The sequence below is a fragment of the Cynocephalus volans genome, chromosome 8 (genome assembly GCF_027409185.1).
Source record: "Cynocephalus volans isolate mCynVol1 chromosome 8, mCynVol1.pri, whole genome shotgun sequence".
NCBI lineage: Eukaryota > Metazoa > Chordata > Mammalia > Dermoptera > Cynocephalidae > Cynocephalus > Cynocephalus volans.
In genome coordinates this window covers 116,846,946-116,867,448 of record NC_084467.1, presented here as the reverse complement: position 1 = coordinate 116,867,448, position 20,503 = coordinate 116,846,946, and the positions used below count along the sequence as shown (strand labels likewise).

Sequence of the window (20,503 nt, the reverse complement as noted above, 5' to 3'; positions counted from 1 at the left end):
GCTTAAATGTGAAAACTTAAAACTATAAAACTTTTAGAAGAAAACTCAGGAGAGAATCTCTGTGACCTTGGTTTAAACAAAGATTTCTCAGGTATGGTACCAAAAGCACAATCTACACAAGATAAATTTTTAATAATTTTAACTTCATCAAAATGAAGAACTCTATTCTTTGAAAGATACTGTTAAGAGCATTGAAAGGCAAGTCATAGATTGGAGCTTAATATTTGCTAGTCACATAGCTGATAAAGACCTTTCTATCTGTAATTTATAATAAACTCTTGAAATTCAATAATATGAGAACAACCAACTAAATTTTTTGAATGGGCAAAAGTGACAGGGGTGACAAATAAGCACATGAAAAGATACTCAGCACAATTTATCATTAGGGAAATAAAATTAGAACTAAAGTGAGTTACCACTATACATTTATTAGAATGGCTAAAATTAAAATGGATTGACCTTACAAGTGCTGGCAAGAGTGTGGATGAACTGGAACTGTCATATAATGCTGGATGGAATGTCAAATGGTACAACCACTGTGCCAAGAACTTTGGCAATTTTTAAAAAGTTAACATACACCTACAATGCTAAGGTCTGAGGGGGATGCAGAGCAACTGAAACACTTACTGCTGGTGAGAATGGAAATTGTTACAGTCCCTTTAGAAAAGAGTATGGCTATTTCTTATAAATTTAAACATATCTTTATCACATGACCTAGCCATCTCACTCTAAGTTTTTTACCACTTGAAATGATAACAGGTGTTCACAGAAATAGCTGCATGTGAATATTTATGGAAGTTTTATTTGTAATTATGAAAAACTGCAAACAACCCAATTGTCCCTCATGTGGGGAATAATAGATAAACTTAGGTGGATCCACAAAATGGAATTGTATTCAGCAATAAAAAGGAATAAACTACTGATACACACAACTACACAAATGAATCTTAAATGTATTATACTAAGTGAAAGAAGCCAGATCCTTTCACAATTCTGTGTACATTTTAATTACATTTTATGACATTTTGGAAAAAGGCAAAAGTATAAGTAAAGACTAGATCAGTGGTTGCTGGGGGTCTGGAGTTAGGGAAAGAGTTGAGAACAAAGCAGCATGAAGGAAATTTTTGTTATAATGAAACTATGCTACATCTCGATTTTTCTATATTCTATATCTCGATGAAACTATTCTATATCATGTATATAAATGCATTCTGTATACATGACTGCATGCATTTGTAAAAACTCACAGAAATTTCTATTAATGAGTAAATTTTACTGTATACATATGATACCATAATAAACATGGAAAATATGCATCAATTTGGGAGATAATATTGTGGATGTTTTAACTATGGTTTTAATTGTGTTTTTCTATTCTCTGGAATAAGCAACCATTGCTATTATAATAAATATGATGAAACTCTTAAAAAAGACTCATAAAAACTAGATTGGGCATTTTAGAACAATGAATATTTCTCATCCATCAGCTTAATACCCACAGTGTGTTAAGGTGACAATAATACGATTATTAAGAACAATATCCTCAGAAGTATTATTTGGGACATCACTATGGCAATATTATTAACAATTATGTTCATACCATTTGACCCAGAAATTCCACTTATAAATACTTAACCTAGATATGTTTGCTTATGAGCATTAATTGAACATTGTTCTTAAATTAGGAATAATTGGAGTGCTCAATAATAAAATACTAGCTGAATAAATCATTATAAATTAGTTATTGAACATAACAGTTTAAGATGTAAGAGTTAGATTTATATGTTCTGACACATAAGGATTTACAAGCATAGCATACTATAAAATAAGGCATGCAGGATACAAACAATAATTTATCATTGTACTTTCTTCATTGTTTAGTACATGGTACCTAACTGCTAAGTCCTTCAGATAGATTGACTCACTTAATGGCCTTGACAGCCATGACAATTATATTGATACTACTATTAGCCCTATTTTTGCAAATGAGGAAACTGAGGCATACAGTTAGGTGTGCCTCTTCTAATCATAGTCATATTCTGATACTTTAGAGGTCCTCTCAGAGATATTTCTCATCCTCTTGCATCCCTTAAAACCACTTGGTAGAAACTGGTCTCTAAGATGTCTATGGTGGCAGATTAGCAGCTCTGTGAGCTGTTCTGACCTTCTCTGGTCTACACACTTCAACTTCCAGGAGAATCTCGGCTTCTCACCTTCTTTATGTTTGTTTCAAAGATGAGCTTTGATATGTGGTATGGTGCAAAATTACAAGATAGAGGGGAATTGTGGCATTAGAGGATGAAGCTATTCAAGTGAAAACAAAATCGAAGAGGCAAACTTTTTGGGGTAAGTCATTTCTTGCTTATCTCATTTAGAGACACCACTGTCCTTGGACGTTACAAGTTCAAAAGGGAATTAGCACGATGTCAAGGAAAGCAGACATTAGTAGTCAGTTGTATAACTCGTCATCACCATTATCTGCCTACTCAAGAACAGACAATTACAGAAAGTTTACATAAAGTATTGTGAATATGAGGTATTAGAATAGCTTACAATACAAACATCATTTGTGTATGAAGTTCTTTTCCTTAGTGTGCATAAGTAAAATTTGAATTTAGAGGAAGTGTTAGCAGTCTGTGACATCTCAGGATGGAATCTGTAACTAACTAGCTAAATGACATGATTCTTACTGCTTCACTCAATCACCTGAACTTCAGTTTCCTCATTTTTTTAAGAATAATATTCGTTAAGGAAATATAAAAATGTCTAATTGGCATGTGAGACTACTAAAGTAAAATACACATAATCAGAAAGGAGGCAGTGTAAGGTAAAACCATACAATGTTATTCTTTCGATCTTTGGCTCCAGATCATAATGGTAGAACTTTAATTCTTTTTTTCCTTAGATTAGTTGGGCATAAGTAGCCTTGAACCCTCACAGTAGCAGACTTCTCCATTTTATCACTCATAATTTCCTGCTCATCACCATATTCTACCCCCTAATGTACCTACTCCAAACTGAAACTACAGCTGGATTCTAAATCAAGTTCTCTAATTTACTGTCTAAGGGTCATTAGAAAAATGATTTTGCCTTTCTGTTCCTGATTTTTCATATATTATAGGTAGAGTAAAAAGAAGAAAACTATCAACTTTCTAAAGCTAATATGAAGATTAAGTGACACAAAATAATTGGAAACTATTGGGTGCCAAATATGTGATCAATAAATATTAAGATAAATTTCATTTCTGGGTATCTACTTTCTGCTATTCTACTCTAAAGACAATTAATTATCTTCAGTGTTTGACTAATGCAGGTCTTTCTGACTGATCTATCTGTGTGGAATGCAAGAACCAGGAAATATGGTTGGTGAGCTGCTAAGGAGCTGTTGGAACTTGTGTAAGTGACTGGGAAGAGATATTTCACATCAGACCGGGCCAGAAATTCTTCTAACATATACTAGTGCCTTCTTACAAATAACTATAAGGCACTTCATTTGGCAAAGACAAAAAAAAAAACAAAAACAAAAAAAAACACTCAATTAATTATGCCAGTTCCGGGAGACCAATTCTGAAAAGATATCCTTTATTCTAGGCTAATGTAACTGCTTCCCAAACACAGGGATTGACAATTAAAGCAAAGGTTGGATTTCAGCCCCTACCTGCCACCTTAGCCTGGGTTTTTTGAGCAAGGCACAGCCTGTTCATTCCTGACCAGGGCTTTATCCTTAAAGATCACGCACAAAGTATAAATCCAAACATTGTTTGAGGCCCTTGTGCCCCATGCTGATTTCAGGCCACACACTATTTTCTTCTAAGCAACTTATGAGTAGATTAAAAAGACTCCTGGAGAAGCACTCCTTTTTTAAAAATGATGTTTATTATTATTGTTAAACTATAAAGATTATAGATGCAAAATATGGCATTTAGAAAATATAAAAAAGTATAAAGAATAAAACAAAAAACACCCCTAACAAACCATTCCCTAGAATTAATAGCTGCTGTATATTGTATTTCAACTAGGTATATATATATATATATATATATATATATATATATATACACGTGTACATATACACACCCATTTTTTTCTCTGTACTTAGATCTTATCTCTACAAACACCATTATCAGTGGCATCCAGGTTTTTAGAAGGAGGGCTCTAGTGAAGTTTCCATATCTGAATCAAAATTGAGTAATTATTTCTGGCTTTTCTTGGCCTTGATGACCTTGAAGAAAGAGATAAAGATAGACGAGTTGAGATGCAGGTGGCCATACATTTCTTCCTTCACTCATACTATGTCTCCTCCCCAGGGATCACATCTCTTTCCCTATTTTCTTCAAAAATACTTTTTTCTCAATCTATATCTCTTTTAAAGAATTCCTGTCCTTTAAGTACCCCTCCCTGCTTTGTTGGGACCATGAAATCATATATTCAATTCTACCCAGCATAAGCACATGTGGAAGAACAGATGTCAAGAACAACAGGAGAGAGAAAGGAGCTGGTGTACCCCACGCCAGCAGTTGAGGGGAAGGTCCTCATTGGGCAGAAAGATTCTTGTGAAGGAAGATTTCTTGTGAAGGAATTCTGGTGCAATTCTTGTGAAGGAAGGTTTGGAATGTTTGACTGATGGCTTTGAGAACTGGAGAGATCTAAGAGCATGTGCATTTCTGTGTGCCTAGATAGGTCAGCCTTTGTATTTGATCTTTTTGCATTCCTATTCTAGCTTTAGTGTTTGAGGAATCCCAAAAGAATGTATGTGTCAGTGTGACAAAGAGCATGAACTTTGTCATCTAGATTCAACTGCCTGTGTCTGCTGTATTTTACTAAAGGCATGTACCTCTCTGTTCTGTTTTGCTCAGGGACATCCCTAGTAATTCAGGTCTGTTATGAGCTATGTTGACAGCCTTCTGTAGTAGAAAATATTTTCCCCAATTTACAGATGATGAACATAAACTTCCTAGTGTTTAAGTCTTTAGTCAACTAGAAAATCACAGAGCTAGGATTTGAAACAAATGTGCCTTAATCAAATCAAAATTCTTTTTAAGTTAACTCCCTGCTTTCATAAATTCAATCAATTCTTTATTGTTTAGCTTACATGTGATATCATTTGAAAGTCTCTCGAAATTTTCTTTCTTCACTATAATTACAAGTATCTTTTAAAAAATGATGGAAAGAAAGTTTATACACACTAAAAAGCAAGGCTTAGTTCTTTTTTAATCAGCTGAACTCTCTGTGTAATAGCAGTAGTATAGTTCTCTTAAAGTATAAACAAAACAAAATAATTTTCCACTTTGGAAGAGTGATGCTCCCGTGGAGCTCCCACCTTCATGTAACTGTGAATCACAGATCTCAGTTGCCACTTATCCACACTCAATGCCAATTCAAAGCAGATGAGTTTAAGTTTATCGCCTTCCTCACAGCTGATGCTAGTCAGTCGTCCATACACCACCACCTCCATCTTCCCTGTATTATCTTGTATTTCATAAAAAGTGCATTCTTCTCTCACATTTTTCTGCAAAAGAAAATGATCATTCATCTTCTGAGAATCGGATCAGGAATTTTCACTTCTGTGAGAAATACACAGCACTAATAGAAACTTTTTTCTCTGTCAGGGTAAATAGAGCTGTAAGTCCAGAATTACAGGTACCAAATAGCTTAAGATAATCCTGGTCAGAAAATCCTCCCTTTTGAATCCTCTCTTGAGGCTTCCTTGTTTAAGGTCTTACTCTGCTGATTTTTTCTAGAAAAATTGATGACTTTCCTAATTTTTTTCTGCTTTCACATCAGTGCAGCTGCAATTTCCTAAAGAGACTGGATACAGAGAAATCTGATTACCTTGGTACATTTTTTTGATACCTGCTCAAGAACAGAAAATAAATGCCATTCATGGCTTACTATGAGTCTGAGAAAGACTATTGCAAGTCTTCATTAAGTGGGTTATGTTATCTCAATTCGTAATTTTTCCTTCTATCTTCTGTATTCAGTCTTCTCCAATCTGCCCAAATCTTGAATCTAGATCAGGTAATCCCATCGTTCCATTTTCTATCTCACTTACTTTATTCATTGTTCTATAACTGCATATACAAAGGTATGTCAAAAATTTCATGTAAAAGTTGAATTACAAGATAATACAAATCTTTCCATGATCTTTTTGGAGACCTCCTTGTTTATGTACAGCCATTTAAATAGAGTGTATAGAAACAGCACCGGAAAAAGGAAAGAGCCACCCTAGAAGACATATACAATGGAGTGTGAAAGAATACTTTAAAAAAGAAGTTAGGACAGAAAAGCACAGCATTTTCAATGGTGTGTTGGGACTGAAAGACATACCTCAAGTCTAAGAATTCACCAAACTTCTATGCATTTTATTATCCATATTGCCAATTTATAAAGGATTAAACAACATGATTTCTCTAGTCTTTTTACTTCCATATTTCTCTTACTTTTTAATGCAGAAGTCAGTTGTTCAACAACATTTTGGTGAATGACTGAGTGGGAAGAGGTGAGAGCACTTTAGAGTCCAGATGATCAGAATCCCAGCTAAGTGCTGGACATAGCTGCATTCTAGGGAAGAGTATTCTATCTGATTTCTTACGCTGATTGTCACAACCAGGATCCAGACTTTGAAAGGATCTTTTATTCACAATGAAATTAAATTGTTCATTGATACAGATGGAGAAGAACTTAAAAAAACAAAATTCTAAGGATATATGTGTTAATATAAAGTCTGCACTCTCCTGGGCCAGGGTGGCTGTGAATGGATCATCACAGCTGATAATAAGCCAAGTTTCCTGGTGAATTATTTTCTAAAGAACTTGCCTAGTAATACCTTGAAAAGAGGAATGTTCAGAGATTACCTATTCCACATCCTGAAGTGGAAGATTTCACCCAACTATCCTTGGTTAGGGGAACCTTGATTTCCTGTCTTCAGTAGGTTGACCAAACTCCAGTTGGCAAGTTAAGAGTTTTAAAATCTGGGGTTGCAGAAGAAATTTTACCAAACAATGCTGTGGGCTTACCTTATGCACCATAAACACCCCATTCACAAATTTTTCTTTAGTTTGAGAGCAAAGATGATTGATTTTGGGAGTTGCATTGGCATTTTTAATCAGTCTGCTTGAGATCTCCATCTTTCGGTCAGCATTCACGTCAGATACACATGAGGCACTGTATACCTCCAGGAACCCATTGCGGCCAAAATAATCTGATATGGCAATGACCTTCTTTGGGGTGAACATCTCCTTCAGGTTGGTGTTAAAAACCTTCACTTGGAAGAATTCACTCTCAGTAGCTACTGTGGCATGAAACATCTTTCTCTCTCCATCTCTAAACTCATACACAAATGGTTCTGTTGCTTTGAGCACCGTCACTTCTTTGGGGCCACTCTGGTAACCATCTTCTTTGGAAGCTTCTTTAGGTACAGTCTTCAATCTTGGTTTCTATTTAGAATGAACACACCAAAACACAGGCACAATTAAGACAGGGAATACAAGTTCACTCTCTACTAAGAGCCATCCCGGGCTCTGTGTTGATCCTCAAGGATCACCTTAAGTGGGTGGAATTGGGGAAAACCTAGACAAAGATGGTATAATTTAGCTAATGGAAGAAATGGAGAAGATTTAAGGAGTAATTTTCTTTTTTATTGTTTTATGAGTGTGGAAGAAAGAATAATTTTTCATTAATGAGGATTAATCCAAGGATAAAAGATGTATCTCCTAGCAAGGGCTATGCAGAGGCAAAGGGTGAAGGCAATGCTGTGAAGAGACTCCCAAGAGAGTTGAGAATGAAAAGAGAATCTCAATTTTACTCCTTCCTGCTCACTTTAGTGACCAAATAAGACAGAAATAGAGAAGAAAATAAATCACTCTTAATAGTACTGAGAATGAGGAATGGTCTCAACCACAAACCATAGATTTCATAGGATTCCAGATGTAACTAACCCTAGTAGATAGGGGCATTTTAAAGACCGAAACCATAAACCAGTGCTGTGTTGCAAAAGGGATAGTAAGACCACCACTGGAAGAACCTCATGAGCTTCCCTAATTTTAAGGGATTCAGGCTAGAGGGTCTCCAGTTGGAACAATGGCAGGCCTTGAGGAGATTCATAAAATTGGAAGAGCTAGATGCAAGGGCACTTTTCTCTGACCCCCTGTCTTTCCAGTGCCCTGCACTATTTCTGAGTTTCAGGAGAGTACTCGTAGTTGGAGGGGAGGCTGCTGATCTAGGGAAGAAAGATGGAGGCAAAGGTGGACCATGGGAATCTCAGTGCCCAGTGCATGAAGCCAGACCAGCTGCTTCCACAGACCAGTGTTGCTCAGTGTGATCTAACCTGGAAAATTATACCTGCGGGTGATGGGGCTTAACTCTGATTGGCTTCTCATCAATGTGGCTGATTTATATCAGGAAGCAGGTCCCCAATGAAAGTTAATCAGTAACAAAGAACTTCACAACAGTGGTGACATTAGCACCCTGACAAAAAATGCACAGGATTTAAAAAAGGAATTATACAACTACTCTGAGGGTAATGAAGGAAACCTGAGGGATATATGTTCTTCTTATGTTTATTGCAGGTATAGAGAATAGTGGAAATAATCTAAAGCCAAATAATATAAGATCATTTTTATAATAAACAGAATAACCATACAATTTTTCTTGTGCAATAAAGGAAGTGGGAGCTAAAAAAACAAACGAAAGAAAGATACAACAATCACAATAATATGTTGAACTTTCAAAAGGAGAGAACATAACTGAGGTTACCAAAGGTGGGAAAGGGGGAAGGGTGGTAAGGAAAGGGAAGAATTGGTAAAGGGCTATGAAAAACCATTACATTGTATACTGTTGAATATATTAATTATCCTGATTTGAGCAATACACATTGCACACAGGTATCGATATTCAACTGTATTCCACAGATATGTACAATCAACTATGTTGCAACAAAAAAATAATTTAAATCTACATTGGTTGATTGAATGGCAGTTCAAGATATATTAAATGATTTTTAAAACTTTGAATTATAGGAAAAAAAGTATAATGTGCTGCAATCTGGGAGAAAACTATACTCTCTGTATATTCATAACAAAAGGTAAAGTCAGAAAGACTATACACCAAAATATGGCATTGATAAAGGAAAGACTTCAGATAGTTGAAATTAGATTGTTTTTGCCTATATACCTGCTTTTCTTAAGTTTTCTAAGATGACATTATTTGTGTAATAAAAAATGAAAGAGAAAGAACTGGTGATCATGTTCTGGTATTTCTCCACCCTGTTCTACTCTAAAGTATGGCTTTCATGGTGTATTAACAGAAAAACAAAAATGCAAACCAGAACACAAAAATAAAATTAAACAATCAAATGCCTAATTATACCCCTTACAAAATAGGGATGATTAGGTGCTCACTGTCATAGAGTATCCTAATGGAAGGGAGCATAAGAGTTAGAATTCTAACTTATGGTAGCATCTCAAAAAATACACTTAAGAAAAATGAGTGACAGCCAAATAAGGGAATCAGTTTCTATTATCTGCTTTTTAGGTCCAGGAAACCCAGCGCTCCATCTACTTGAGTGCTCTGCTGGAGAGATTCCCTCAAATTCAAAATTCCAGAGGCAGGATTCTGCTCCCCTTGTCATCTGCATCAGGCAACTAAATCCTTCAGCATTCTCAACAATAATCAAACCCATTCAGATATTGCCCACGTCACTCCCAGTACCAGAATTTTTATACTTTGTTTAAGTAAGGGCAGGGAGTGTCTGTAAAACCATTTATCTGGACTATCTATAATTTTAGTAATGGAAGCCCGTTTCTAGCATTCTATATCCAATATCAGTTTGCCATAGTTCTTACCACTTATGGCATTTATTTATCTAGTTCATAAGGTGCCACTTGTTGATAAAGTTGTGGATGAAAAAGCTGCTTGAAACACCTGCCTCTGGTGTGTGGCTTCCTGAGTAGAACACCCTCTGGCCACTCGTGGCACCTCGTTCATCATTAGAAGGCCTGAAGAACCTGGCTGTGGAAACAAACCTGGAACATAACACTGTCTATTCATAAATTTTAAGAACAAAAACAAGTTACAGACATTGTAACATCCTTACTCAGTCTCTGGAGGCAATATATGCCACTAGATGCTTAAGTTTTGGAGTTCAATAATGCTGAATTTGAATCCTGGTTTTAACATTCACTATCTGTGTGATCTTGGAGAAGATTTTAATGTCTATAAATCTCAGTTTTCTCATATGTGCAGCAGGACTAAGAATAGCATTCTCATGTGGTATTATAAAGAATAAATGAGGTAATGTACATAAAGAACACAGGATTTAGACTCTAGCACCACTAAATGCTCAATACACAGAAATAGCAAAACGGTCCTTGTTATTTTAAGGTCTGTGAAGGGGTCTGTATTTCTGCTCTGATCCACACGTGTTCCATGCTTTATGTTGACCTTCTTGAAGGAAATTCCAGATAGAAATAGTATGGGAAGAGCTTTATTAGAGAAGCTTCTGCCACATATAGTATTCATTTCTGCTACATGTTGTATTTTAACATCATTGATAAGAGCATCTTGTGCATTTTTCAAAATCAATTAAGCCAAAAGCTTTTATCACGATAGTAGGATTTTGATGCCTAAACTATACTATCTGTTTGGATAATATTTAAAAATAGTAGTTGACTTTTTTCTCTAAGATTAAGCCCTTAACCATGCCACCCTGCTCATGAATCATGCCAGTCTGTGCTATTTGCTTCAGGGGAGGGAGACATGGCAGCATGAATTAGAGATAACATTGGTCTCCTTCTGGGTTTGAATGCAGACATCAAAGACAACATAGTTGGAACATCCCACGATGCAAATGAGCAAGGCTTTCCTGCCCATGTAGTGAGTCATAAAATGGTCAGGGACCTTTGTTTGTAAGAATTCTGTGAAATTGGCTGAGTCCCAAAGAAGAAATGGCTGTATGGTGTGTTTAGGTGTATGAGGCCAAGGAAGCAGATGAGTCTCCCTTGGATCCTGTGCTCCAGCATGTTCAGGGCAACTAGAATGATTTCTGTGTGAATAGAAATGACTTTGTCACATATTTAGGCAGATGGGACCTTAGAAAATGTCACTTCCGAGCCTGTATACATAAAGATTATACAGGGAATTACAAATTATTGGAGCTGATAATAACAACAATAAAACATAACTAGAGAAACCTTGTATACAGGAATTCTATCTTCAACTCTTATGTTTGGGGTGGTGGTGGAGGCTGCAGTCTAGCTAAGTGGGCATTTGGGGCCTTGGGTGAGAAATTAAATTAGAGAATACTGATTTAAATGATGCTTTTGCCTATTCCTCAAGTTTCCTGCCTAATCACAGCAGACATAAGCATTTCAGCTCTGAGTGCAGGCAACCACATGGGTCATACCAGGGCAGAACAAAGGGCAGGCTGGAATAGAAGATGCCCACGGGGCAGGCTGGGATAAAAGATGCCTACAGGCATGCACTCACTCTTCCACATCTGTCTTCTGTTCTCCTTGGACGGGGTACAAATAATCTGAGCTCACTGCCTATTTAGGAAGACATACATATATTGCAGCTCTGATAAGTGCTGAAAAGGAAATATAAAGGGACCCTTGAAAGCAAACGATGGAAATATCTGACATATTCTTGAAGGGAGATATAAATGAGGACTTGCCTGAGGAAGATATGCAAGCTTGCACCTGAAGGTTGAACATATTTGAAACAGTAGTGAATTAAGAAAAATGATTCGAAATGAAAAAGAGCAAATATCAAAACATCTTACTTGGAAAAGAGCATGGAATGTTGACAATGAATCCTGAAGTGCAGTCAGTGAAAAGGGGGAAAGGGTGGAAGGAAATTGGAATGGAGGGGATGAACCCACTCATATTCATTTCTTCTGGTCTCGTCATCTTCCCCCCTTCCCCCGCCACAGCCCCCCACACTCTTACCTCATAAGACGGAAGCCCTTTTGAAATCAGAAGTTATTTCATAAACATGTGCCTTGTAAACAGCAAAGGAGTTAAAATCTAGTAAGATCTCAAAATGCATACCTGATAAATGATTGTATGATTACATTAAATTAATAAATTGTACATAGTGGGAAATTAGATGAGAATTGTACAAAAATAAATTGTATAAAAAATAAATATAAAAAAATAAATTGTATGTAGTGGGAAGCTAGATGAGAAGCTCTTTCAAGATCATGACAACCATTGTAATTATGTTAAGGAGGCAAAAAAGAATGGGTACAGGAAGCTGGTACCTTGGTTGAGGAACAGCTGGATGGGGTTGGTGGAGGCACGTGAGCAGTCTGAGGGTGACTGTCAGCAGGGCAAATGCTGGTAGCTGAAGTTTCTGATTGCCAGCTCATTTCCTGGGACAGCATCGTCCTTTTTGTGTCCTCAGTTTTGCTGGTCACATTTTTCCTTTTCTGAAAAAAAAACAGACAGACTTTTTTTTTTCTTATTTCTGGTTAGTGATTTTCAAACCCAACACAGAGCACTACACCTTACTATATCTGCTGCATACTGGCCTAAGCCAACTTGGTCAAGCACAATGCTCAGGATTACATTTTAGTAAATGTCTCTCCCAGGTAGTAAGAGAAGCAAATCTGAGAACAAAGTCAGTCTCAATTATGAAAAAGTTTAGCCACACCTTTCTCATCAAGAAAATATACCAAATTGGTTCCCGACATCTCTTTACCAAGCTTCTAAAAAGTCATCTATCTGAACTTTTAGGAGAGATTATTGGGGAAAATATGGATTCTTAGAACTAACAACAATAATAACAGGAAACAAAATAAAGAAATGAGAGTCTCTTTTGTAGGAAGTCTGTCTTCAACTGGTACATGTGGTAAGGATGAAGTGCGGGTCAGAGTAAGCTTGGGTCCTGAGTTAGAAACTATATTAGAGAACAGTGATTTAAATTCTGCTCTTGCCTTCTCCTCATGCTGCTTTCGGCAATATTTCCCTGCTCATTCACATCAGATACAGTCTTCATAGCCCCAGGTTGCAAGTAACCACAGGGGCCACACCAGGGCAAAATAAAAGGTGCAAAATAAAAGGATTATGATAAGAGTAGACACATACAGGTACAAATTCTCTTTTCTACTCTTGTCTTCTATTCCCCTGAAACAGCATACCTATGATATGAACTTATTGTCTACAGAGTAGAAAGACATCCATTTATCACAGTAATAATAAATGCTATAAAGGAATAGTAAAAGGCCCTGTGAAGGATCTCTTTTGGAAGGGAAGAATCAGTGAAGACTTGCCTAAGGAGGGGATTCAGGCTGGCACTTAAAGGTTAGATATATTTGGACCAGTGAAGAGACAAGAATAGTGAATTCCAAACCAAGGAAACAGCATATGTCAAAGCATCTGACATGGGAAGGAGCACAGAATGCTGAAAGTAAACCCAGAAGTATGGTCAGTAAGCAAAAGGGAAAAGGGCAAAAAGAAATGAGAATATAGGGGAGGAACACACTTGGATTCATCTCTGTCTGTCTGGAGGCCCACTCCTCTACTCCTGGACTAACACAAGACAGCAACCCAGTTGAGATCAGGAATTATTTCATAAATGCGTATCTTGTAAATAGCAAAAGGCTTATAATACATTGAAACATTTATATATTCATTTGATAAATTATTGAATGATTTAATTATATAAAGAAATTGTGTATAGCAGGGGATTAGTGAGAAGCTCATTCAGTGTTATGATGATACTTGTAATATGTTGTAGGGAGGACAAGTACTGGGAACAGGAAGATGGCACCTTGGTTGAAGAATTGCCGGATGGTGTTGGTGCAGGCATGTGAGGAGTCTGCGAACAGCCCTCAGTTTGCTGTGTGCTGGCTGCTGAAGGTTCTGGAAACTGACTCTTCTTCTTGGCTGGCTGTGGCCTCTTGGAGTCATCAGTTTTTGAGGTTTTATTTTTCTTTTTCTGAAAAAAAAGGGGTTTCCCCCTCTTTTTTTTCTGGTTAATGGTTTCTAATATTAGATGAACCACATCTTTAATACTAAGTAAACTGACTTCTCATTTCTGGATTCTAATTACACTAACAGTTATGTCCTTCAGAACTGCAGGTAGTAATAGTCCATCCTCTGAAGACATGGCCAGAAGGTAAGCAGTGGGCATACATGAGGGGTCTTCAAAAAGTTCAGGGAAAGATTAACTGTTTCTTTCAATTTTATTTTTCCACAAACTTTTTGAAGTACGCTTGTATGACTGTTTTATACAAATAGGAGAAGAAATTTTAGACATGCCACTTCTTTATTCATCTCTGTGGTGATGGGAAGAGTAGTAGATTTAGATTTAGAAAATCCAAGTTTGAACTTAGTCTCTTTGAATAAGATTTGGCAAGCCATTTCTTTAAACTGACTTCCATTATGGCACATATCTAAGAGAGTTATGATGATTTCATATTTCCATCATAGGGAATTATATTACGTAAGTTAAAGTGTGAAGTAGTTCTAAAACAAAATGGGTTAATAGAAACTCTTAATTTGCTGAATCTGAACTTAATTTTCACTAGGTCCCTGGAATGAATAAAGAACTAAGTGATCATAATAAGGGAGTAAGTTGGAAGAGCCATAGTAGAAGCTTTGTCAGTGGGATCTTAGCCAACCTACTTTCAACACAGATGTTTCCTTGATTGACTCAGGTTCCAAGGCTTTATTTGTGGTGGATACAGATTTGGCAGTTCTGGGTTTATCCTGCTTGCTTTTTTTCACTGTAGTTGTTCCTTCCACTTTGAATTTCCTTGTAACTGATACAGTAAAAGAAAACACATTAAACCCAGAACAGCTGGTCTAAGACAACTGAAGCACTTTCAATACTATATACTCTCAGCTCCTGCTTGCAGGTCTATGTATGTCCATATCTACCTCTACTGCATTAGCCCAGACTGGCTGCAAGGTGAGCAATAGTCACAACACAAGCACAGGCACTGTCAAATGCTCCTCAGTGCTTTCTTTACTCTTTCCTTGTGCAATTAGCACATATTTCTCATCCTGTGGACTTCCATGGATCTCAGTCAAATCCTTTTCCAATCCTTTTATAGTGTGTTGTTAATTTAAGAATCTGAAGTTTTCATGATGCTGGTGGTGGGTCATCTTCTGTAAAAGATCTGCCCAAATTACAGAAACTAGAGAAAGAAAATATGATATGATTTGTTATGTGATAAAGTGGTGATATTGGACTTTGACCTCTTAAATGTGTGTGTGTGTGTGTGTGTGTGTGTGTGTGTGTATTTTAACTAGATTTTACAAGCCACAAGTTCTTCACATCTCAGAGAGGCAGGTTTTTATTTAAGTACTACTTCATATTTGTTACCAGAAAAATTATCCTAGTAGAGCAGTAATATTATTGGTTTAAATACTTTTTCAATGCACAATTTTTTCTAATTTTATTTTGTCATTTTTAAAATCTTTCTAATGTATGGGAACCCCAGTCTCTCTCACCAATTCTTATGCTTTTTTTCTTTACCCCTGCCACCAGAATACACCCTCCAAAATACATCAGATCTCTCCAGAGAAAATAAGTTCTCTAAGTAGTCTACTTGTTGACATCTGATGTACCACTATTGTCATGGCTACTGAGATTAAACTGGAAAAGGGATGTGTCAACTTTGACCAAGTCAAGGCTCTACTCAAGACTCAGGAGGATGCAGAGAGAGTGGGAGTCAGTCTCTATTACCTTTTAACTTCTCTCTTTGAAGTTTTTTAGCAAGGTTTCTAAGTTGTGGTATGTCTTTGAGAAATTCTATTAGTTTGTTCAGACCGGCATCAACTCGGAACGTTTCTTCCATCAAGTCAGCAATCATAATTTTGTCATATTCATCCTGCATTTTTCTAGTCAGTTGTAAATCATGGACCAGTAAAGACTTAAACATGCGAAAATTATATTCATCGAGGCACTCTAATCCTTTCAGCAGGACAATTTTCTTGTATTCTTTCAACATCTTTAAAGATATGGGTGAGCCTACGAAAGAACAAGGACACACAGTATTACACATTTATTCAGAGAATTTAAAGGACTGGTTTTGCCTATGTGAGTGAGTGGCCACGTCAGGGTGTTGTTCACTGCTGTGTGTATGAAAAGAAGACTAAATTACCAGACGTGTTACTATGGAAAATGGGTCATGAACTGCCACATTAGGAACTTCTAAGAAATTCTTCCTTTTTAGTGATGATAGTTGAGTTGTATCATGGTGGGTGTGGTGGAAAGATGTCTGGAAACAAGCAGCTGTTGCAGTGTTTAGAGTGTGAGCTGTGTAGTGTCAAAGTCCCTGGCTCCTCCTCCCATCCTTTGCTGGGACTGGAGCCTATTCCCCAATGTGTACCTGTGGGTGCAGAGCTCTTCCCACACCCACTCTGACGCAAGTGGCTTATGTGTAAAATGGGCTGCAGACTCTCACCTTACACATGAATAACTTTCCACAGCACAATAGCTCCATGCTCGGATACTAACCCTAGTCCACTTGACTCTTCCCTAATCAGCTCTCATTAGCATCTTGGTGTTAGACCATGTTCTCTATGTCCTCTGTGCCCGTATTACTGTCACTTTGCTGAACATCTACCACTCTCTAGCACAGGGTCACAGCATTTATTGGCTAGATTTGTTTCAGTAGTGGCTTGACTTTTCTCCTTTCAGACTTGATCTCTCTAACCAGTTCTGTTCAGAAAGCCAGTTTTCTCTCTATAAGCCACATTTCTATCTCACTGATATTCTTCAGTCACCCCATTTTCTTTTTAAAAAATGTCTTTCTTCTTTAAATATCTTGGAAGGCCTTGAATAATTGGCATTTTTTAAAACATCTATTACTTTTGTATTTCTTATATGCTCCTTCAGAAATACAAAACACACCTTGACTTTCTATGTTTTCTGACTTTTCTGAATTCCCTTCACACTGCCTGGAAAGTCATTTCCACATTCTTTCTCTGACTATCTCCCATATAACTTTTAAAACTCAACTGAGGCTTTGTCTTCTGGAAGCTTCCAGAGTCCCTATATGGTCTGAGGGTCACTCCTGTGGATCTCTTTAGCACTTTGTGAGCTTCCTTGATGACACTCAGTGCATGATATGGATTCCAATTTTCTGTTTAAAATTATAAATTTTTCTAGTTTAGGAACCATATATTTGTGTAGCTTTTGGTGTACCTTCTGGATAATCAGCATATTCGAATTCCTGAGGCTGTCAATTGCTTTCTTTTAGAGAGAACATGGGAATCCTCGGACTGAAAAAGCCCATAAGTTGAAGAAAAAATTCACACTAGACACACTATAGTGAAACTGAGGAATATTAAAAAAAAAAAAAAAAAAAAAAGCATACTCTGTAAGCCTCCAGAAATAAATAACAGCTCACCTACAAAGATCCAATAATCAGATTGAAACTGATTATTAATAGCAAAACTGCCCACAGCAGGGCAATGGAGTAATTTTTACATAATACTTGTCCAAAATCCCTTATCTATTGCAAAGCTCAAAAAGTTTTAAAAATGGAGAGTTTTGATTTGTTTCGTCAGTGTTAACACAATTTATTTGCAAAATTAAACCAGATGTGAGGTGGCAGGATGGCTATGCATAATCTTCATTCATTCCACTTAAATGTGAACATTCGTATATTTCGTTGCTGAAATATTAGTGCTTTCAGTTTTGAAGTAATTATCCAGATCCCAGTGGGGTTTCTAGTAATATAGTACTTAGAATATACACATTACATAGTCTTTCTGAAGGCTCCAAATTCTGAACTTCAAAACATATCTAACCCCAAGGATACAGAAGAGGTGATCTCAAGCTGTTTTGAAGTAATAAAATAGTTTAGCAACTAGAGTTTTAAACTGAACAAAAAGATACTTAAACAGAGAGCCTCACTAACTATTCTTTGACATTCAAGACCTCAGTATTCTGTCTCTAATGCCTAATGTAGTATGGAACTAAAGTAAGGAAATTCTGCCTCTAATGCCTGGTGTAGAATGGAGCTAAAATAAAAGTTTAACATACTTATGAAAATATTGAGACATCATGTATATGAATAATTGTGTTCGTGAAACTAAGACATTTTCAGCTATGTGAATAAGTTTATTCTCATGTTTTTACAATTGGGGGAAATTATATAATATTATAATATAATACATATTTTAATATAAGATTATATTATATCCAATATACTATATTTGGATCACAAATCCAGATGAGATTTTTGCTTAATATTATTTTATGATACTTTTTTTGTGTTACTACCTTAAATCGGTAGTTTTGCAAGACAAAGATCCACACAAAAACATCTATTGGAAGCAATATCCAAGAAGAAAGCAATAAATAAACTTAAATACTGCAACCCAAAAGGTAAGAAGTGAAAAATGAACTTAAGCGTGCCTACGTCTTAAAGATAAAGCCCCAATTGAAGAGAAAACAGGAAGTATATAACATGGTGGAAGGAGGGAAAAAAATGAATATGACAGTTCACTAATGTATTTGCTTTAAAGGATAAGATAGAAGTATAAGTTAAAAAAGGAAAGACATGGAGGAAAATATAGAAGTGTTACATGTTAATACTTGATTTTGTAACATGGAGTATTAATTATCAGCATATACATAATAGTCATAACCAGTTAGGTGACAACTTTCGTCAAATTTGATTTTAAAAAATCTATCTATATGTTGTTAACAGATTATGTAAAGGTGGAAAAATTTTAAAAACATTATAATGCAGAGTAAACAAAAGAAAGCCAGTTGATCTATATTAGTGTAGCTTTAAATAGACCTTACGACAAAAACTATTATTAGAAACCACATGATAAAAAGTTCAACCCCTAGGAAGATACAACATTTTAAATTATATATTATCTAACAATAATAACTATGTGTTATTTATTATTACTTTATAGTCTTTCATAGTACTATAAGTAGTATTATGTAGTTTATTCCTCTCCATATATACACACGCATACACAGTTTTTTATATACATATATATACATATATATACATGTACACATAATCACATATATACATAATATGCATTATACATGTGTGTGTGTATAATATATGAATTTGAGAGAATTATGAGGAAAAAATACAATTTTATGGTAGGAGATTTCAGTATATCTTTAATTACTAAATGAACAAGGTAAAAGAATCTGGAAAGATTTAGGAAATTTGAGCAACATAGTAGATAAGCTTAATTAACAAGGTGTATCTACCATACATAAAATCCTGAAAACAATATTTAAGTTAACACATTTATTCAACGCACACGAATTAATGTACCATGCTATTCAGAAAGTCTTTAAAAATTCTAAAAGTAGCGAATAGAAATCTATTTCTACTTGACTCACCTGCCTAAATCTTGCCACCGGGGGGGAAAAAAATCAATAAGTTTCAGGATGGCAGATGGTAATCCCCAAATAACTGAAATACTGCCTCTAACATCTGGTGTAGAATGGAGCCAAAGTTAAAGTTAAACATACTTATGAAAATATGAAGATACCGTGTATTTGAATAACTGTGTTTGTAAAAATGTTTCTACTATGTATGTGTGTTTGTTCTCATGCTTTGTAAAATTGGGAAAATACGTATAATACAGCTTTTTGCCCATATGTATTTTTTACTTAATATTATTTCATGAGACTTTTTTATACCACTATCTTGTGTTTTACCCAAGTCCCACCACAGCTATTCGAGTTTCCTATACGCCTTTTCCCAAGAGAACCAAAACTCTCTTATAAATATCAACTTATGTCTACACATACTCAGAGAATTTATTTTAAAATCTACAATGACCAAAATGCATTTCCCTTTCCTCAGGTATCAGTTATGATAGAATAAAAGATGCTTATTATCTTCCTAAGTGAAAAATTAGAATCAAACAACTGCAGCTTTCACTTTTTTTTGTATACAGTTGATACCAGTCCTACTCCCCTCCCCCCACCACCCAGAACCGATACCGATTTTCCTTTTGTATCTTGTGGATTTCAAGGAGGTATCTGGATCTTCTCAACAAAAAAGACCAAAAGGACTCACCTCACTGAAACTTTCTTCCACAGTAACCCAGATATCGAGATCTTCAGAAATGCAGGAATCAATACTTGCTTTGTTTGAATAGGAAGATAAATCAGTAAAGCTCTTAGGAAGTGAACTGCAGGATGTTATAATCTCATGAAATTCTAAGAAAATGAAGTATTTCCAAAGATTACAAGAAAAAATAGCACTGGTTGGAGTCACTTAATAACTTGGACTAGTGCTGGCTGTCTTCTACCGTGCTTTCCCCGGGGAGTGGAGTTAGAAAACAGTGTGGAGACTCCTCCCATCAAGGCTCTTAGCTTTCGATTCTGTTAGAGAAAATGAACAGTTTCCTTCCTGAAAGTGTCTCAATCAAAATGTAATATTACAGCAGAGTTACACTTTAAGTTCTTTTCTTACAAATATCAATAGATGAGAAGAGTTCCAGCAGTAGAACATTGTTGTCCAGCAGACTGACATGCAGGCCATTAGAAAGCTATATTC

The 20,503-nt window shown here is 36.0% G+C and overlaps 1 protein-coding gene across 1 annotated transcript in view; it reads right to left on the bottom strand.

The window, feature by feature from the left end:
* Positions 1-3,922: 3,922 nt before the first annotated feature.
* The window catches only part of LOC134384336 (gamma-interferon-inducible protein 16-like), a 92,288-nt gene continuing 75,707 nt past the window's right edge, over positions 3,923-20,503 (bottom strand). Inside the window, exons 11-17 of the mRNA XM_063105875.1 lie at positions 15,694-15,978; positions 14,628-14,764; positions 13,771-13,938; positions 12,260-12,427; positions 7,017-7,436; positions 5,321-5,509; positions 3,923-4,222 (exon numbers count right to left, since the gene is read on the bottom strand). Coding sequence (XP_062961945.1) covers positions 4,193-4,222; positions 5,321-5,509; positions 7,017-7,436; positions 12,260-12,427; positions 13,771-13,938; positions 14,628-14,764; positions 15,694-15,978 — 1,397 coding nt within the window. The 3' untranslated portion in view covers positions 3,923-4,192. The remainder of the gene's footprint in view (positions 4,223-5,320; positions 5,510-7,016; positions 7,437-12,259; positions 12,428-13,770; positions 13,939-14,627; positions 14,765-15,693; positions 15,979-20,503) is intronic.